We start from the raw sequence: 20,453 nt of genomic DNA, 5'->3' as shown, positions 1-20,453 counted from the left end.
GGGGGGGGATTCTATATTGTTTATTTCTGCCCTGATTTTTATTATTTCCTTTCTCCTACTGGATTTGGGGTGCTCTTGTTGCTCCCCTTCTTGTTCCTGTAGGTGCACTGTTAGATTTTGTACTTGCGCTTTTTCTAATTTCTTTAAATAGGCTTGGAGTGCAATGTACTTTTCTCTTAGGACTGCCTTTGCCACATCCCATAGAGTTTGAATTGTTGTATTTTCTTTTTCATTTGTTTCCATATATTTTTTAAATTTCTTCTTTAATTGCCTGATTGTCCCATTCGTTCTTTAGTAGGGTGTTCTTTAACCTTTATGTTTCTGGAGGTTTTCTAGACTTCTTCCTGTGGTTGATTCCAAATCTCACAGCATTGTGATCTGAAAGTTTGCATGGTATGATTTCAATTCTTTTAGATTTATTGAGAGCTGCTTTATGTCCCAGTATGTGATCTCTCTGGGAGAATGTGCCATGTGCACTTGAGAAGAAAGTGAATTCCATGGCCTCAGGATGTAGAGGTCTAAATATATCTGTCAACTCCATCTGGTCCGATGTGTCATTCAAGTCCATTGTTTCTTTGGTGATTTTCTTTCTAGTTGCTCTATCCGTTGCTTTTTTTTTTTTTTTCCCATGGTTCAAACTGTTTATTATTTTATTTTATTTTATTTTATTTTATTTTTTTTACAAATAGTTTATTGTCAAATTAGTTTCTACATAACACTCAGTGCTCATCCCCAAAGTGCCCTCCTCCATGCCCATCCCCCCATCCCCCCCACATCCATCAGTCCTCAGCGAAATAAGTCAGGCAGAGAAGGACAAATATCATATGTTTGCACGTATAGGAGGATTAGGAGGAACTTGACGGAGGAACAAGGGGAGAAGAAGGGCGGAAATGGTGGGGGAAAGGGAGAGAGGCAAACCATGAGAGACTCTTGAATGCTGATCTATCCGTTGCTTTAAGTGGAGTATTAAACTCCCCCACTATTAGCACATTCTTATCCGTAAGTTTGTTTCTGTTTGAGATTGTTTTATGTATTTTGGTGCTTCCATATTCAGTGCACAGACATTTATATTTGTTAGCTCTTCCTGATGTATGGACCCTTTAATTATTATATAATGCCCTTCTTCATCCCTTGTTACTGCCTTTACGTTAAAGTCCAGTTTGTCTTATATAAGTTTGGTTATTCCAGTTTTCTTTTGACTTCCAGTAGCATGATAGATTTTTCTCCATCCCCTTACTTTCAATCTGAAGGTGTCCTCAGATCTAAAATGAGTTTCTTGTAGACAGCAAATAGATGGATTTTGTTTTTTAATCCATTCTGCTACCCTATGTCTTTTGATTGGAGCATTTAGTCCATTTACATTCAGTGTTATTATTGGAAAATATGGGTTTAGAGTCATTGTGTTTTTTCTAGGATTCATGCTTGTGGTGGTGTCCCTGGTACCCTGCATTCCTTGCAACATTTCCCTCATAGAGTCCTCCTCAGTATTTCTTGTAAGGATGGTTTCGTGGTGACGAATTCTTTCAATTTTTGTTTATTTGGGAATACTTTTATTTCTCCTTCTATTCTGAATGACAGCCTTGCTGGATAGAGGATTCATGGCTGCATATTTTTTCTGTTCATCACATTGAAGATTTCCTGCCATTCCTTTCTGGCCTTCCAAGTTTCAGTAGATAGGTCTGTAACCACTCTGATAGGTTTCCCTTTGTATGTCAGGGCCCTTTTATCCCTAGCTGCTTTCAGAATTCTCTCTATTTCCAGTTTCACTATATTTTTCCAGTTTCACTATGATATGTAGTGCAGAAGATCGATTCAAGTTATGTCTGAGGGGAGCTATCTGTGCTTCTAGGATTTAAATGTCTGTTTCCTTCCCCATATTGACGAAGTTCTCTGCTATAATTTGTTCATGGACTCTTTCAGCGCCTTTCCCTCTCTCTTCCTCTTCTGGAATTCCTATGATATAGATATTGTTCCGTTTTGATTGTATCACTCAGCTCTCGAACTCTCTTTTCATGTTCCTGGATCAGTTTAGCTCTCTTTTTCTCGGCTTCCTCTTTTTCTATAATTGTGTCTTCTTTTTTTTTTTTTAATATTTTTATTTATTTCTAGGAGAGAGAGAGACAGCGTGAGCAGGGGAGGGTCAGAGAGAGAGGAAGTCAAAGAATAGGAAACAGGGTCCAGGCTCCGAGCTGGCAGTCAGCACAGAGCCCGATGCGGGGCTCGAACCCACGAACCGCGAGATCATGACCTAAGCGAAAGTCGGACGCTTAACCGACTAAGCCACCCAGGCGCCCCTATAATTGTGTCTTCTAATTCACCTATTCTTCTCTCTGCCTCTTCAATGTGCATTGGATGCCTCTATTTTATGATGCATCTCATTTTTAGCATTTTTTAATTCATCACAACTATTTTTAAGCTCCATAGTCTTTGTAGCAATAGTTTCTCTGATGTCTTCCATGCATTTTTCAAGCCCAGTGATTAATTTTATAACTATTGTTCTAAATTCTTGTTCAGTTATGTTGCTTATATTTGCTTTGAGTAGTTCTTCAGCTGTCATTTCTTCCTGGAATTTCTGTAGAGGAGAGTTCTTCCGTTTCGTCATTTTGACTAGCTTTCTGTCTCTTGTTAGTTTTAAAAGCTTGTTATGCACTCTGCACCTGTGAGTACCTCTGTATTAAAGAAGACTCTTTGAGTGTCCAGGACCTGTCCTTTCAGGAAGTGTTCTTTGAATGGTGTCTCTTGGTCTGTCTTGTTGAGACTTTGGTTATTTTATTTCCCTACTCTTATTGGTATTTGTGACTCTCCACCATGTGTTCTTTGGCTTGTTTCTTGAGGTAGCCCTATAAGGTTTTCTTAGTGGACTCTGTCTCCTTTTCCTCCCAAACTTCTGAATTCTGTAAGGGTTCCTATGGCTTCAGGCCTTCTCCATTTAAAAAATGGGGGCAGGTGAAATGTACGGGGATCCCTACTTCTCCACCATCTTGCCTCTTCCCCCTAAAATTTTTTTTTTAATTAGATGAGAGTGACCACGTAGTATAGGGGGTAAGGGTACAGGCTCTGAAGACCTGTGGAAACTGTGCCTCAGTTTTGTCAAATTGCTCCAGAGATAATAATACAATACCTACCGTGTGGTGTTTATTCTTCTACAGATTAAATGAGATGAGAAGTCTCTACGGTCTTTTACAGCATCATATGTCACAAAAATATTTTTGGTAGTTGTTTTTAACACTAGTATTGATTTGAAGTCAGCTACCTATTATATAGAAAAAAGTCCCAAAGTTCAGAATGATATGTATAGTACCCTATCATTTATGTAATCCGAAGGTGAATGGGTAAGGATAGAATATTCTAGAAGGAAGTTCAATTCAAGTGATAATGGCTGCTTAGGGTGGGAGAGACCTGGGAAGAGAGGGGTATTTATTTTCCATGTGTTCGCTATTGAACTGATTAATTTTTCTTCCCATTATGTGTATTAACATTGTTTTAAACTTTCTGCATCAACTTTTAAAAGATATTAAAATTTAAAATATAGAATTTAAAAATATTTAAAATTTAAGATGAATAAGGGACTGGATATAAAACCTAGATAAGGTCTGCTTTAGGTTTGTTCTTTTTTTTTTAATGTTTATTTCTTTTTGACAGACAGAGTACATGCAAGGAGGGGAGGGGGAGACAGTGGAGAGACAGAGGATCTGAGGCAGGCTTTGCACTGAGAGCAGAGAGCCAAATGAGGGGCTCAAAGGAACAGACCATGAAGTAATAACCTGAGCTGAAATTGGACATGTAACTGACTGAGCCACCCAGGCACCCCTGATTTTGGTAGGTTCTAAAAATGAAGATCAGTTGAGTGAGGATGTTAAAGACACAAACCGTCTATAAGAATATGAAAATGTCCCACATCTGTAAGATAAAATAATATACAAAAAACTAAAATAATAAGATTGTATATTTCACCTATTCAATCAGCAAAACATCACAACAAAAATGATAAACCACAGTGTTGCAAAGCTGTATGTAAACACGCACTTCTGCAAATGGTAACAAATATTCTGGAAAACGATTTGTATTATACCAAAAACATGGCAATACAACGTGCCCTTTAGCTCAGGCCATTTCATGCCTACTATTATGCTCAAATAATTGCAGATGTGGAGAAATTTCTATCTATAAGAGTATCCAAGACCACATTGCTTATAACAGCCTTCTCCCTACCCCCCCAAAATAGAAACAACTTGGATGTCCACGAATAAGGCATGATTTAAATAAGTTGTGTTGCATTATTACATTCAAACATTTACAAAGTATACAAAAGATGTCAAAGAATTTCTACTTAAATTGAAAAAATATTCATGACATTAGTAAGAGAAAAATGACTCTAAAAATTAAGTTGATGGTAGGCTTCTGTTTTTGTAAATAGCACATATATAACCGTGCACAGTAGACATTAGAAAGTGTATTAATGGGGGGGCGCCTGAGTGGCTCAGCCGGTTAAGTGTCCGACTTCGGCTCAGGTCATGATTTCACGGTTCGTGGGTTCCAGCCCCACATCGGGCTTTGTGCTGACAGCTCAGAGCCTGGAGCCTGTTTCAGATTCTGTGTCTTCCTCTCTCTCTGACCCTCCCCTGCTCACGCTGTTTCTCTCTCTCTCATAAATAAATAAAAACATTTTTAAAAAACAGCTATAGTTTAAAAAAAAAGAAAGTGTATTAATGGTTATAATATATGAAATATTCATCCTTTCTAGTAACTGTCATAATGCTTCATAAGCCACATTAAGTGGTCAATGTTAATACCCCCAGTATACAGATGAGGGAACAGATTCAGACAGGTTGTGTAACTTGACTAAGGTCACACGGCTTATAAGTGAAAGAGCTGGTGCTTGAGCCCCCAGATCAAGACAGTGCGCTGTTCTGTCCTGGGCACCGGACCAAGCACTCAAAGAGGTGCTCAGGGAATGTGTGTGGGAAGGATGAAGGAGACTGGCAGAGAGAAAGGGAAGGAGGGACTGTACCTGGTGTCTTTGAGTGTTGAGATTTCCGCATTGACGCTGGAAAGCTTCTGCCTCAGGATACACAACGTGCAAGTCAGGAGGATGAAATTGATCTACAAAGTCAAGCAGAGAGGACTGAGATATTGGGCAGACAAATGGGCAATGGCCACACCACCTGTCAAAAATCCATAGTGTGCGGTACCCACTCCAGGAAGCACGATAATAAGCTCTACAGCAATCAACACTTAACACCCAGTTGTTGACTGTTGGCTGACAGCCTCCCTGATTTCTTCCCTCATTTCCAAGTTAGAACCCAACAGAAAAAGCCGACATGCTCCCCTAAGCACTCACATTGGGTGCCCTGCTTTGAGTTAGCCTGCATCTAGAGTCCCAGTGCCTAGAGCCTCCAAGCAGGCACACCGGAAGCCTTCCCTTTTCCCCTAAACAGCCTTCTGACTCCTCTCCCTGCTTCTGAGTCTCTGCTAAGTGCAAGTCATGGTGCCCGACTCCCTTCCTATAGCAATAAATAGTCTTTACTTGTTCTCATTTGGGGGATCACCACTGATTTCCACTCCACATGGATGCGTGTGGGAAGTTAGTCTCAAGATCGGTGCCTTGTTGGGGTTGAAATGTTGAACCCCCTGAACCTCAGAATGTGATCTTATTTGTAGCCAGGGTCTTTACCAGAGGTGATCAAATTGAAATGAGCTCTTTAGGGCAGGTCCGAATTCCACATGACCTTACAAAACGGAAATTTGGACACAGAAGCAGACATGCACATGGAAAGCCAAGCATCTATAGGCCAAGGGACTCCTGAGGTTAGAAAACTGGAATGGAGGAGCACCTGGCTGGCTTGGGGTTGAGTGACTGACTCTTGATTTAAGCTCAGGTCATGATCCCAGGTTGTGGGATTGAACCCCACATCAAGCTCTATGCTGAGCATGGAGCCTGCTTGGGATTTTCTCTCTCTCTCTCTCTCTGTCTCTCTCTCTCTGTCTCTCTCTCTGTCTCTCCACTCCCATCTGCCTCTTTCCCCCACCCACTAAAACCTAAAAAAAAAAGAATGGAACAGATCCTTCTCTTGGGCTTCAGAGGGGACGTGGTCCTGCTCATCCCTTATTTTATACTTCTAGCTTTCAAAACTGGGAGTGGGAAAGTCCATGGAAGACTTCCTGAAGGATGCCAAATTCTGTTGTTCTAAGCCACCCAGTTAGCGATACTGTGGATACTATCTCTGTGATACACAATTTTTATTTGCGAGCTTTATTTTTACCTCAATAAAGCTGAAAAAAATCTCTAGGTTCCCCTTTCTACGATCCCACTGTTTTCTTCTACCCCCACCCCCACATTCTTCTTCATTTCTTTCTTCCTTTTCTCTCATTCAACATCTAGCCTCAGAAGACATCAATAGACCCATTCCTACTGAGACACAAAAGACAAATCAGATTGTGTTCCCCTCTAGGCGATTTGCATGTTGGCAGAGGGCAAAAAAAAAAAAAAATCACAAGTGAAAGCAATTGCACTCTAAATTTGAAATCTCAAGAACCAGGGATCAGAGGGGAGGACGTTTGACCTCAGCCAGGCACACTGCACCAAGCAACTTGCTTTACCGTGATGATGACGCAGACCGGCCCCAGGAAACTCCAGATGAATCCTGTGCTTGGGTTCAGCCAGCAGCTACGAAGACAAACAGGAGTCAGCGCCTGTTTAACTCCTGACCCTACAGTCACTCCCTCTCTCCCCCAAAATGCACTAATGGAGGATATTACAGGAAGCCGATCCTGAGATGAAAAGTCTTATGACGGGTCGGGTGACACTTCAGTTTTCTTTGGACCACAGCGAGTCTGCTTTCAGACCTTCTTTCTGGGTGAATGTTCCTGAAATGTTCACCTGGCGCCCTCCGCAGAACTCACCCTCAATATGTACCTTTGCCATCTCTTCCTCTCTGCTCAGATCTCTTTACTGGCACACCTGGTCATTCAAATCTCAGCTCGAATGTCACCTCATCTGAAAAGCCACTTGGGACCCTCCCTAACCCTGGTCTTTCTCCAGCAGACCATGCTGCTTTCATTATTTTTTTAAATAGCATCTACTAGTGTCATAAAATATTGTGGTGCTTGTTACCTTGAAAGCTGTCCATCTTCCCCTTCCAGACTCTGAGCTGTATGAGAATCTTAAATGATACTTACCAGCACACTACCCTAAATCATCTCGCACAGACCCGTGTGATAAACAGACCTTGCTCTAAAACAGACAATGGTGATAATGATGATGATGATGATGACAATGATGATGATGATGATGGCACGTCTAGCGCTTTACCCTGTGACAGACACCATTCTGAATGTTTTGCAGATAATAACTCATTTAACCCTCACAACACTAAGACGTCGGCATTGTTGTTTGCCTCTATTGTATGGATGAGGAAGTGGAAGCCTACAGAGGTTAAGTAACTTGCCCAAGGAAGCACAGCCAGAAGAAGATCATGGAGCAAGGATTCAAACCCAGGCAGGTTGGTTTCAGAATCCAGATTTCAAAGCTGCACAACCAAGTTTCTTTCATTGGTTACACCGCCACCATTCACCTATTCTATAGGTCAAACAGTGGCTCCTGGATTAGTGCAGTGTACAAGAGGTGCAACAGACCATGGTAGCACTGAGACCCACAAGCCATAAAGAGCTCAAGAAATGGTAGACGCAATTACCACTATTGTTACTGTTCTTGTTCACATAATTATCATCATGGACCATGACAGCACGGTGTTCAGGGAGACAGGGGTCGCGCTTACCGATTATGCATCCCATAGCCCTGTGGTTGCACGCCGGCAGAGATGGCCACCACCAGCCCTGGGAGCCCGTAGCCAAAGGCACAGAAGTACCACATCTTGATGTTGCGAGAGCTGAAGTAATTCATCACCTTCAGGTTCCTGACCATTAGGAATAGCGTCACAGCCTCCACCAGCGTCCAGAAGAAGCAGGCCAGGAAAAGGTAGTGCAGGAAGCCTGCAATGATGGCACAGCCCGTCTGAAGAAGAGAAGTGTGCACACTCAGGACCCCCGCCCCCTCCAAGGGGCAGGTTCTCAGACACAGCGGGGCTGCTCCTTTGATTGAAATATCCCCTATTCAACCCTTTGGTAGGGGGAATCAGTAGTCCTCGCTGGCCTGGGACTGGTCTTTCCCAGGACATGGGACTTTTTAGTGTTTTGAGAAGAGTAGATAGCTGATCACCCCACTTCAGAGGATGTTTGAAGTTGTTGAGGGGGTGGGGGTGAGCACACTACAGCCATCGGTCTGGCTGCCTGTTTTGTAAATCACGTTTCACTGGCACAAAGCCACATCCATTTCTATGTTTTGTGTGGCTGTTTTCATGCTACAACAGCCAAGCTGAGTGGCTGTGACAGAGAGCCTGGATTCTGCAAAGCCAAAGATATTTATAACTGCTTCTTTAATATTGAAACCAACTTGATAATAAACTATTAAAATTTTTTTAAAAATAAAAAGAAAGAAACAGAAAACGTTTGGGGTGCCTGGGTGGCTCTTTCGCTTGAGCTTTTGATTTTGTCTCAGGTCATGATCTCATGGTTCTTGGGGTCGAGCTCTGGGTCGGGCTCTGTGCTGACAGCTCAGAGCCTGGAGCCTGATTCATATTCTGTGTCTCCCTCTTTCTCTGACCCTCCCCTGCTCATGTGTCTCTCTCTCTGTCTCAGAAATAAATAAAACATTTAAACTGATGAATGGATCAAGAAGATTTGGTGTATCTATACAATGGAATACTACATGGCAATGAGAAAGAATAAAATCTGGCCATTTGTAGCAACATGGATGGAACTTGAGGGTGTTATGCTGAGTGAAATAAGTCAGGCAGAGAAGGACAGATACTGTATGTTTGCACATATAGGGGGATTAGGAGGAAGTTAACGGAAGACAAAGCAGAAGAAGGGGAAAATAGTTGGGGAGAGTGAGGGAGGCAAACCATGAGAGACTCTTGAATGCTGAGAAGAAAATGAGGGCTGGTGGGAGTGGGGAAGGGGGGTGATGGGCATGGATAGGGCACTTGTGGGGATGAGCACTGGGTGTTACATGGAAACCAACTTGATAAGAAACTATTAAAAATATTTAAAAAATAAAAATAGAAAACGTTTGCTCACTCCCGGTCAAATGATGGGAGGGACGAGTGCTAGTAGCATTGAGTTCTCAAGGGGTCCGAGAAGGAAAACATAGGACGGTGAGGGGGATGGTTCTGCACAAAGAACGATTGTCCCAGCCAAAATGCCAATAGTGCTCCTTCTGGAAAAACCCTAAGATCCTACTTTGTTTCTGGTATACTTCTAAGGGGTAAATTGGCCAAAGTTTCTGCTCTCATGGGGCTCACAGTCTAGTGTGTGTGTGTGTTGGGTGGGGGGCCAGGGCGGAGATACACAGCTAGTAAAAAGACAAATAATCAATATAGTTTCAAATAAAAGCTGGGAAAGAAAGCAAAATAGACTTGTAAGGGATAGAGTTTCGCAGTTGTGACATTATTGACATTTGTAACACTATTGCGAGATTATTTTTTCTCCTGGGGCTGTTCTGTGGATTGGAGGGTGTTTAGAAGCATCCCTAGTCTCCACTGGAGGTCAGTAGCTCCCTCTCCCAGGGATAACCTCCGATCAAGTCTCTAGATATTACTGAGTGTCCCGTAGAGAAAGAATCATCCAAGGCAAGAGCCAGTGGTTTAAAGAGTAAAAGGAGAGACCACCACAGTATATAACACGACCAGGGAAACAATTTTAAACTGACACCTATCACAAGAGTGCGTAAACCAGGTAAAGAATTGGGGAACAAGTATCATCAAAAGTAGGTATAGCACGTGCAAAGGTACTGAAGTGGGAACTAGCATAGAGATTATTGGGTAGGATGAGCAGGGGCAGATGTGGAGATGATGGGGCTGGGCGAGGACACAGCCTGAGGGATGTGAGACCTGGTTGTCAGTCTTGTCTACACCGGCGAGGAAGAGCGCCTTGGCCAAGAAGAGGCACACGCAGAGGTGCAGGTGGAGGTAGGTGTTCTGGTTGCGAATGGCATGACACAGGAGGAAGGTGGCGATGGCCAAGACGAGACACACCAGGGAGATGATCAAGCCCACGCGGCTAATGATGTACAGGGAGAACTCCGTCTGTCAGGAAACAGATACATCATTCAGAGAGGGGCCAACATCCCTCCAGGCAGAAGAAAGAAAAAGAATTATCCAGACTCCTGAAAGGGTTCGAGGACCTTTTCTCCTTCGACACTCAGAGTGAAGGAGGTGCTGTCCATCGCCATCCTTTGCCCTCCATCAACACCCATTCCCATCTGGTCCTGTGCCTCACCCATGCCATACCAGGGCAGGGTGTCTACAAACTACATTTCCCAGAATCGCCTGGGGGTACGGTGTCCTTCAGGTTTCCCAGAGAGATGTATGCATGAGGGTTTTGGAAGGCAGAAAGGAGGGAGCCACCAGCCTTCTGTGGACAGGAGCAAGCGATGGCTGGGTTCCGTGCTCTAGCTGTCCCCTCTTCCGTTGGCAGCAGCAATTTCTGACCTCTGGTTTACAGTTGCAGAGGGGTGATCTCCAAGCCAGACCCCAGGTGGCAACCCCTGACCTCAACCTCTTCCATCCCTCCCCGTGTTTTTGTGACCATCCTGTCCCCTGCCCGAAATACCTAGAGTGATCACCGTTTCCTGCACTGAACCAGCACTGCCACACAGGCGTTCAGGGATGCCCCGATTTCTGGGAGCAGACATGGCACACTGAGCCCTTCCCCTATGCCATCAATCATAACTGATACAAAAGTTTTCAGTTCCTTCTGGGAAGATGTGCCAAGGCACCATCTCACAAGCTACTCCCTATGATTCTGTTACGTGGTGGCGAAGAGAACGGACTATCGTTCTGCCAGTTCCTAGTTGTATGAGCCTGGGAAAGACACTTAACTGCTCTGTGCCTCGGTTTTCTCATCTGTTAAAAGAGGATCCTAATGAATATACTAAATGATACTAAATGGAAAGACTTCAAGTGCTCACAGCTGTGCAGGGAACACACTACCTGCCCTCCACTGAGTCTACTCCACTCACCAAGGCTCGCTTCACCCACCCTGCCCCGCCCCATCACTAGCTCTCACTGACACACTTCTGGATCCCATTGCACCACTTCTCATCCCATTTGGTTAGCTTTGTGGAAAGAGACCTCTGGAGACAGTCTGTCCTGGGTTCAGGTCTCATCTGCACCCATTTAGTTTTCTGAGTAAGCGGGCTATGGAGCCTCAGCCCCCATCCTGTAAAATGGCCTGAAAACATTTACCTTAAAATAAAGGGTCCAACACAGGCTATTATGTTCTGCGAATGGGATCTGTCATTATTAACCTGTTTAGGGGTCATTTCTCTTTTTGTATGGGAGTTTCATGACTTTGCAGCCAAACTATGAATTCTCCAAGGGCAGAGGCACACTCTGTCTGTCCCCCATGACTGTGCCCCACAACACCCAAGGCCATGGGAGACACACAATGGATGTTCATTCACAATATTTTCCCCTCGGATTTGGAAAGCCAGAGCAGAAAGTCAGTACTGACCGTGAGCTCCCCAGAAGCCATGACGATGGCCAGGTTCATCATCTGATTACAGCTGCACACAGTATGCATCTCAGAAGCTTCACGGATCGCACAGCCAGAGTGTATCCACCTGCCACCTTCCAAGTTCGTGTCCCAGGAAACGCAGATAGGCGTCTCAAATGGCTGCTTTGGCTGAAAATGTAAAGGCTCAGGTCACCTGAGACTCTCTCTCAAATGGATTCAGAATGACCAACTTCAAGTGTCATCTGGGAGAAGAAGATGCAGGTATGTTTGGGAAGGAATGGAGGAAAATGTAATATTCAGTGTGTGAGGATGGAGAGAAAGGTCTTGGATACCAGATCTGCCTCTACCACTGACTTGATCATAGCCAATGTAATAAAGTCCCTGTAAATGTTCCTGTATCAACATACTTAATCTGAGCCCAATCTTGCCTGGTGATGAATGGATGATTATATGCACTTATATTATATATGGTATATATGTTATATGTGCTATATATTACACATGCTATATAACATATATGCTCTATATTATATGATCTATATTATATATGCTGTATATTATACATGCTATATATTATATATGCCATATATATTACACATGCTACATAGTATATATGCCATGCATTGTACACACTATATATCATATGTGCTATATATTATATGCTCTATATATTATATATGCTATATACTATATATGCTATATGTTACATGTGCCATATATATTATATATGCTATATATATTATAATATATATATGAGAGCCCAATCCTCTGGAAGTGGACTTTGGGGATCGGCTTGAGTTACTAGGAACTGTTAGTTGTCTAGAAGCTTGATACCTTCATGGGTCTCTGTCAGTAATGAAAGTAATGCCCACTGTGGAGTGAGGTGTTGTCAACTGGAAGATAGGGGCTCAACAAGAACCTCTTCACAAACCTCGATGTTCTCCAGCGTGTAAATGACTGGGTTAGAGAACCCATCTTGCTTCTCCCCAGTCATGATGCCCTGCACAACGCGAGAATTCATCTTCAGCTTCCTTTGGGACTTGGTGAAGGGGGTCTGAAGGTCTTGGAAGAAGCTCTCATCTAAAAACGACTCCATCCCCGAAAAGGAGACAAAAGCCACTCCAGTGGTCCCTGTGATTTTCCCCAAATGCAAAAAAAAAAAAAAAAGGAATCATTTGCTCAATAGTGATTATTGAGGACCCAACACGTACACACACATAGACACTTTAATACCCCATGCATTTCTGGGCCTCCATGCACCTGCTTTGAGGACTGCAACACCAGGAGAGCCAATGGGCTTCAAGGTTGGTGACCTTCACCAGCACCAGTGCTACCCCCTGGAGACATGTTGGCTACCTTTAAAAATAAATATGGGGGCACCTGGGGGACTCAGTCAGTTAGGCATCTGACTTTGGCTCAGGTCATGATCTCATGGTTTGTGGGTTTGAGCCCCTTGTCAGGCTCTGTGCTGACAGTGTGGAGCCTACTTGGGATTCTGTGTCTTCTTCTCTGTTGGCCTCTCCGTGGCTCATTCTCTCTCTCTCTCTCAAAAATGAATAAACATTAAAAAATTTTAAATAAATGTGACTTTATGTCTTTTAAGGCACAATCAAACTGAGCAATGGGAAGTATGTTCCCCTTCCCACACTGATGGTTAATTTTGCTTCTCCTCTCAATGCTGGTGGTCTTCAGGGATGTCTCAGGCCTGCTCCCTGAGACCTCTATGCAGCATCTAGATCAGAGCGTGGCAAACCATGGCCCATAGGGCAGTCTGGCCATTGCCTGCTTGGTATAAATGAAAGTGTTTCTGCAACACAGCCACTCCCACTCATTTACATACAGTGTATGAGTGTCTTTGCACTCTGAGAGACTCTATTGCCCTCAGTGTCTAAAATATTTACTAATCCGCCCTCTACAGGACAAGCTTGCCCATCCCTGGTACAGATCAGCGCTGTTCACCAGAATTATTATATGAACCACCCAGGCAATTTTAAATTTTCAAGTAGCCAGATTGCACAAAAGTCAAAACCAGGTAAAATTCATTTTAATAATATGATAACTCAATACATGCAAAATATTATCCCTTCAACCTATAATCCATATAAAATATGAATGAGATTTTCCCCAATCTTCGTTTTTTCTTGTTTGTTTGTTTTTTGTTTTTTTTGTACCAAGTCTTTGGAACCTGGTGTGTACTTTACCAGATTTTAAACTACAGCCTGGCCACATTTCATGTGCTCATTAAGAAAACGTGGCCAGTGGTGCTGTACCAGTGACGGTCTTGACACTCCATTATTGTGACAATGTTTATGTATCTAATATCTGACTTCCCCAGGGCACTGGCCTCATCTCACTAGTCTTGGAACCCAAGAGTTGACTGATAAGTGTCTGCTGATTGAATACACTGTAGCCCCCCTCCCTGGTCTGAGGAGCAGCTTTGTACCTATAGATCCAGATTCCTTGATGGTGGAACACCCAATCTTCATCTCATTCCCTTTGGCTTTGAAGAGAAAGGTCTCATTCTCTTCAGTACATTCTTCCTTGATGATCTTGCTTTCAATTTCTAAAAGAACACAGGGAGAATTTGCCCCAGATCCCCCAGAAAGTGGGTCCTAAATCCTTTTTCTTGTCCCACAAAGTTCTATGTACCTAGTTGCAAAGAATAAAAATGGCCAGCTCATCACAGGGAAGACCATGATCCCCTAGGCGGGTTGATTGGAGGATGATGAAACCAATGAGAAACACAGGTGGAGCTGCAGAGTGAGCGCTCACACCTTAGTCATGCATCAGGGAAAGCTGGTGTTGAGGTCAACAGAGATGGAAGGCAACAGAGCCTTGATCCTCTGGCTGTACTAAATGGAGACAAATTTTCCAAAGCCAAAGGGGCTTGGTAGGAGCTGGGTGAGCCCGGCAGAGTGGACCAGGGCTCAGAGTCTGCATCCAGCTCTGCCCTGCACCAGCTGAGCAAACAGGACCAATGTCTGAACTTCTCTGAGCCTTGGGTCTCTCCCCCGTGACATGGCACTAATTACAGGGGTCCTCATGAAAACAAAATAGGTGATGGAACCGGAAGTATCCTTTTAAAACATAATAGACATAATGGCATGCCTGTTCTTAAACTTTCCTGTTCCACACCCACCCCAATCTTACTCCAAATAAAATCCTGAGTCCACCCACCTCTCCCCTTCCTTTCTGACCTCTTCTCCTACAGCCTTGATGATTCTCTCCTGCTCTATGGCCACACTGGCCTCCTCTTTGTTCCTTGAACTCACCAAGTATTACTGGACTTTTGCTCTGTCTCCAAATACATCCACGGCTCCATTCCCTTTGGGCCTGCCCCAGCAACACTTGGCCTCCCCACACCATATAAGCTGGCAATGCTCCCCCCAACCCTGACCCTCTCTAGCTGACTAGCTATTTTTCTCGACAACACTCTATCTCATATATGAGATCTTTGTTCATGGTGGAGCTCAGATAGTTGTTGAATGAATCAGTGATACACTCCCACACACCCTTAACTCAATGCCAGGCACTCAGCAAATGGAGATGCAGTTACTATCCTGGGACTTGCTTCTCTGTGAGCTCCGAGGTTTGAAACAGTTGGGTAAATGTTATACGTTGAAGCTATTGGGCACAGCATTGCCCACGCCCCACCCTTCAACAGCAGCACCCAGATGGAACCTTGCCTCCTCACCTAAGTGTTCCGTCTGAACAGTCTGAGTCACGTTGCCTGAGGGTTTCAGGAAAGCTGCCAGGGTGCTGCTTTTCACACTCTCCAGGAGAACAGTGGCCAGAGCGGATGTCTCTTCTTTGGTGAAGTTGGACCATGTGGAAGTTTGTTCAAGCACAGAGGTAAGGCTCTCAGCCGTGCTCTGCAAGGAAAGGTGTGTTTGTGCACATGCCCTGTCTCCCTCTTCCCTGTGCCCCAGATAACAGCTCTCCTCCTTCCCAGCCTCCCTCTTTCCCTCTCTCTCCTCCTCTCTCTCCCTCTTTCTCTCTCTCTCCCTCTCAAATTGGTGTGGCCTTTTAAGTCAGCACCTGGAATAGCACTGCTTACACCTAGCTCTGACTCAACATTTCCCTTCCTGGAATTAATCCTCCAAGAAATGTGTAAAAACTGTGAGGATCTTGTCCAGGGATGTTTGTTTCAGTTGGTTTCTGATAGCAAGAAGTTGGGAAGTCTAAATGTCCAACAGATTGGCTAAAACAATGACTAAATCCGATCACAGGATAGTAGGCAGCTGTTAACAAAACAGTGATCACACACACACATATTAACAAGAAAAAAGGTCAGTGAGCTTTTGCTAAATAAGGCAAAATTCAAAATAACATAGGTATTATCTCATTTCACTTAAAAAACAAGTACTTTCATTAACATTTTTATATATACGATATTAATGTTTCTGGCGTAGAGACATAAAAATCATTAATAGTTTCTGATGAGGTAGGTATTAAGTATCTTATGCATGTTAACCTCATTTTAGAAAGAAATCTATGAAGTAGGGAACTATTATTTCCATTTTTGGGTGAGGAAACAGAACACATATAGGAGGTGGGAGAAGTAAGATTTGAACCTTTGTCATCACTCAGCAGAGGGTGAATCCCTCTAATAAGTGCTCACTAAATGGCTTTAGTATGAGTGTGTGTGTCTGTGTGTGTGTGTGTGTGTGTGTGTGTGTGTGACGTGCATTCACAAAATGAAGGGATACGGGTACACATCCAAATGCTAACATGGATTATGTCAGAGGAATAGAGTTAAAGAAAGAATAGCAATAGCAATATTGACATCAATGTCAATATGATTCCTTTTATTGATTATTGTCAATAAATTGGCTTATACAATGACTTTGACCCCAACAAGAAAATGCATATAAAGGATTCACAACTTAATAAACACAAGGAAGAAAGTAATTGACTCCAGTCATATGGGGAAGGAAATGAACTGAAATCCAACTGAGAATACCAATTTTTATCTATCCAAATTGGATCGAAAAACATGAAATGAATTTCCGTAAAAAACGGATGAGGGTGTAACTTGAGAGATGTTTGTTCTGGGAAAACATGATGTAACCGTATCCCAGGAGACCCTAGGGTCCCTCCCCACGACATACAGAAATGTCTCAGAATCATCCTGGAAAAACATGGTCCTCAATTCTACANAAAAAAAAAAAAAAAAGGAATCATTTGCTCAATAGTGATTATTGAGGACCCAACACGTACACACACATAGACACTTTAATACCCCATGCATTTCTGGGCCTCCATGCACCTGCTTTGAGGACTGCAACACCAGGAGAGCCAATGGGCTTCAAGGTTGGTGACCTTCACCAGCACCAGTGCTACCCCCTGGAGACATGTTGGCTACCTTTAAAAATAAATATGGGGGCACCTGGGGGACTCAGTCAGTTAGGCATCTGACTTTGGCTCAGGTCATGATCTCATGGTTTGTGGGTTTGAGCCCCTTGTCAGGCTCTGTGCTGACAGTGTGGAGCCTACTTGGGATTCTGTGTCTTCTTCTCTGTTGGCCTCTCCGTGGCTCATTCTCTCTCTCTCTCAAAAATGAATAAACATTAAAAAATTTTAAATAAATGTGACTTTATGTCTTTTAAGGCACAATCAAACTGAGCAATGGGAAGTATGTTCCCCTTCCCACACTGATGGTTAATTTTGCTTCTCCTCTCAATGCTGGTGGTCTTCAGGGATGTCTCAGGCCTGCTCCCTGAGACCTCTATGCAGCATCTAGATCAGAGCGTGGCAAACCATGGCCCATAGGGCAGTCTGGCCATTGCCTGCTTGGTATAAATGAAAGTGTTTCTGCAACACAGCCACTCCCACTCATTTACATACAGTGTATGAGTGTCTTTGCACTCTGAGAGACTCTATTGCCCTCAGTGTCTAAAATATTTACTAATCCGCCCTCTACAGGACAAGCTTGCCCATCCCTGGTACAGATCAGCGCTGTTCACCAGAATTATTATATGAACCACCCAGGCAATTTTAAATTTTCAAGTAGCCAGATTGCACAAAAGTCAAAACCAGGTAAAATTCATTTTAATAATATGATAACTCAATACATGCAAAATATTATCCCTTCAACCTATAATCCATATAAAATATGAATGAGATTTTCCCCAATCTTCGTTTTTTCTTGTTTGTTTGTTTTTTGTTTTTTTTGTACCAAGTCTTTGGAACCTGGTGTGTACTTTACCAGATTTTAAACTACAGCCTGGCCACATTTCATGTGCTCATTAAGAAAACGTGGCCAGTGGTGCTGTACCAGTGACGGTCTTGACACTCCATTATTGTGACAATGTTTATGTATCTAATATCTGACTTCCCCAGGGCACTGGCCTCATCTCACTAGTCTTGGAACCCAAGAGTTGACTGATAAGTGTCTGCTGATTGAATACACTGTAGCCCCCCTCCCTGGTCTGAGGAGCAGCTTTGTACCTATAGATCCAGATTCCTTGATGGTGGAACACCCAATCTTCATCTCATTCCCTTTGGCTTTGAAGAGAAAGGTCTCATTCTCTTCAGTACATTCTTCCTTGATGATCTTGCTTTCAATTTCTAAAAGAACACAGGGAGAATTTGCCCCAGATCCCCCAGAAAGTGGGTCCTAAATCCTTTTTATTGTCCCACAAAGTTCTATGTACCTAGTTGCAAAGAATAAAAATGGCCAGCTCATCACAGGGAAGACCATGATCCCCTAGGCGGGTTGATTGGAGGATGATGAAACCAATGAGAAACACAGGTGGAGCTGCAGAGTGAGCGCTCACACCTTAGTCATGCATCAGGGAAAGCTGGTGTTGAGGTCAACAGAGATGGAAGGCAACAGAGCCTTGATCCTCTGGCTGTACTAAATGGAGACAAATTTTCCAAAGCCAAAGGGGCTTGGTAGGAGCTGGGTGAGCCCGGCAGAGTGGACCAGGGCTCAGAGTCTGCATCCAGCTCTGCCCTGCACCAGCTGAGCAAACAGGACCAATGTCTGAACTTCTCTGAGCCTTGGGTCTCTCCCCCGTGACATGGCACTAATTACAGGGGTCCTCATGAAAACAAAATAGGTGATGGAACCGGAAGTATCCTTTTAAAACATAATAGACATAATGGCATGCCTGTTCTTAAACTTTCCTGTTCCACACCCACCCCAATCTTACTCCAAATAAAATCCTGAGTCCACCCACCTCTCCCCTTCCTTTCTGACCTCTTCTCCTACAGCCTTGATGATTCTCTCCTGCTCTATGGCCACACTGGCCTCCTCTTTGTTCCTTGAACTCACCAAGTATTACTGGACTTTTGCTCTGTCTCCAAATACATCCACGGCTCCATTCCCTTTGGGCCTGCCCCAGCAACACTTGGCCTCCCCACACCATATAAGCTGGCAATGCTCCCCCCAACCCTGACCCTCTCTAGCTGACTAGCTATTTTTCTCGACAACACTCTATCTCATATATGAGATCTTTGTTCATGGTGGAGCTCAGATAGTTGTTGAATGAATCAGTGATACACTCCCACACACCCTTAACTCAATGCCAGGCACTCAGCAAATGGAGATGCAGTTACTATCCTGGGACTTGCTTCTCTGTGAGCTCCGAGGTTTGAAACAGTTGGGAAAATGGTATACGAGGAAGCTATGGGGCACAGCATTGCCCACGCCCCACCCTTCAACAGCAGCACCCAGATGGAACCTTGCCTCCTCACCTAAGTGTTCCGTCTGAACAGTCTGAGTCACGTTGCCTGAGGGTTTCAGGAAAGCTGCCAGGGTGCTGCTTTTCACACTCTCCAGGAGAACAGTGGCCAGAGCGGATGTCTCTTCTTTGGTGAAGTTGGACCATGTGGAAGTTTGTTCAAGCACAGAGGTAAGGCTCTCAGCCGTGCTCTGCAAGGAAAGGTGTGTTTGTGCACATGCCCTGTCTCCCTCTTCCCTGTGCCCCAGATAACAGCTCTCCTCCTTCCCAGCCTCCCTCTTTCCCTCTCTCTCCTCCTCTCTCTCCCTCTTTCTCTCTCTCTCCCTCTCAAATTGGTGTGGCCTTTTAAGTCAGCACCTGGAATAGCACTGCTTACACCTAGCTCTGACTCAACATTTCCCTTCCTGGAATTAATCCTCCAAGAAATGTGTAAAAACTGTGAGGATCTTGTCCAGGGATGTTTGTTTCAGTTGGTTTCTGATAGCAAGAAGTTGGGAAGTCTAAATGTCCAACAGATTGGCTAAAACAATGACTAAATCCGATCACAGGATAGTAGGCAGCTGTTAACAAAACAGTGATCACACACACACATATTAACAAGAAAAAAGGTCAGTGAGCTTTTGCTAAATAAGGCAAAATTCAAAATAACATAGGTATTATCTCATTTCACTTAAAAAACAAGTACTTTCATTAACATTTTTATATATACGATATTAATGTTTCTGGCGTAGAGACATAAAAATCATTAATAGTTTCTGATGAGGTAGGTATTAAGTATCTTATGCATGTTAACCTCATTTTAGAAAGAAATCTATGAAGTAGGGAACTATTATTTCCATTTTTGGGTGAGGAAACAGAACACATATAGGAGGTGGGAGAAGTAAGATTTGAACCTTTGTCATCACTCAGCAGAGGGTGAATCCCTCTAATAAGTGCTCACTAAATGGCTTCAGTATGAGTGTGTGTGTGTGTGTGTGTGTGTGTGTGTGTGACGTGCATTCACAAAATGAAGGGATACGGGTACACATCCAAATGCTAACATGGATTATGTCAGAGGAATAGAGTTAAAGAAAGAATAGCAATAGCAATATTGACATCAATGTCAATATGATTCCTTTTATTGATTATTGTCAATAAATTGGCTTATACAATGACTTTGACCCCAACAAGAAAATGCATATAAAGGAT

At 43.5% G+C, this 20,453-nt stretch overlaps 1 protein-coding gene across 1 annotated transcript in view; it reads right to left on the bottom strand.

Moving 5' to 3' along the window:
* LOC120227307 (adhesion G protein-coupled receptor E1-like) overlaps positions 1 to 20,453 on the bottom strand; it is a gene marked incomplete at its 5' end in the record, with an annotated part of 51,982 nt that overhangs the window by 6,007 nt on the left and 25,522 nt on the right. Inside the window, 8 exon segments of the mRNA XM_039225451.1 lie at positions 5,012 to 5,103; positions 6,601 to 6,667; positions 7,779 to 8,014; positions 9,951 to 10,145; positions 11,575 to 11,745; positions 12,509 to 12,708; positions 18,028 to 18,147; positions 19,279 to 19,456. Of these exon segments, the coding sequence (XP_039081382.1) occupies positions 5,012 to 5,103; positions 6,601 to 6,667; positions 7,779 to 8,014; positions 9,951 to 10,145; positions 11,575 to 11,745; positions 12,509 to 12,708; positions 18,028 to 18,147; positions 19,279 to 19,456 (1,259 nt within the window).

The sequence above is a fragment of the Hyaena hyaena genome, unplaced genomic scaffold (assembly GCF_003009895.1).
Source record: "Hyaena hyaena isolate Hyena2069 unplaced genomic scaffold, ASM300989v1 scaffold_2231, whole genome shotgun sequence".
NCBI lineage: Eukaryota > Metazoa > Chordata > Mammalia > Carnivora > Hyaenidae > Hyaena > Hyaena hyaena.
This window is presented reverse-complemented; position numbering and strand designations above follow the sequence as displayed.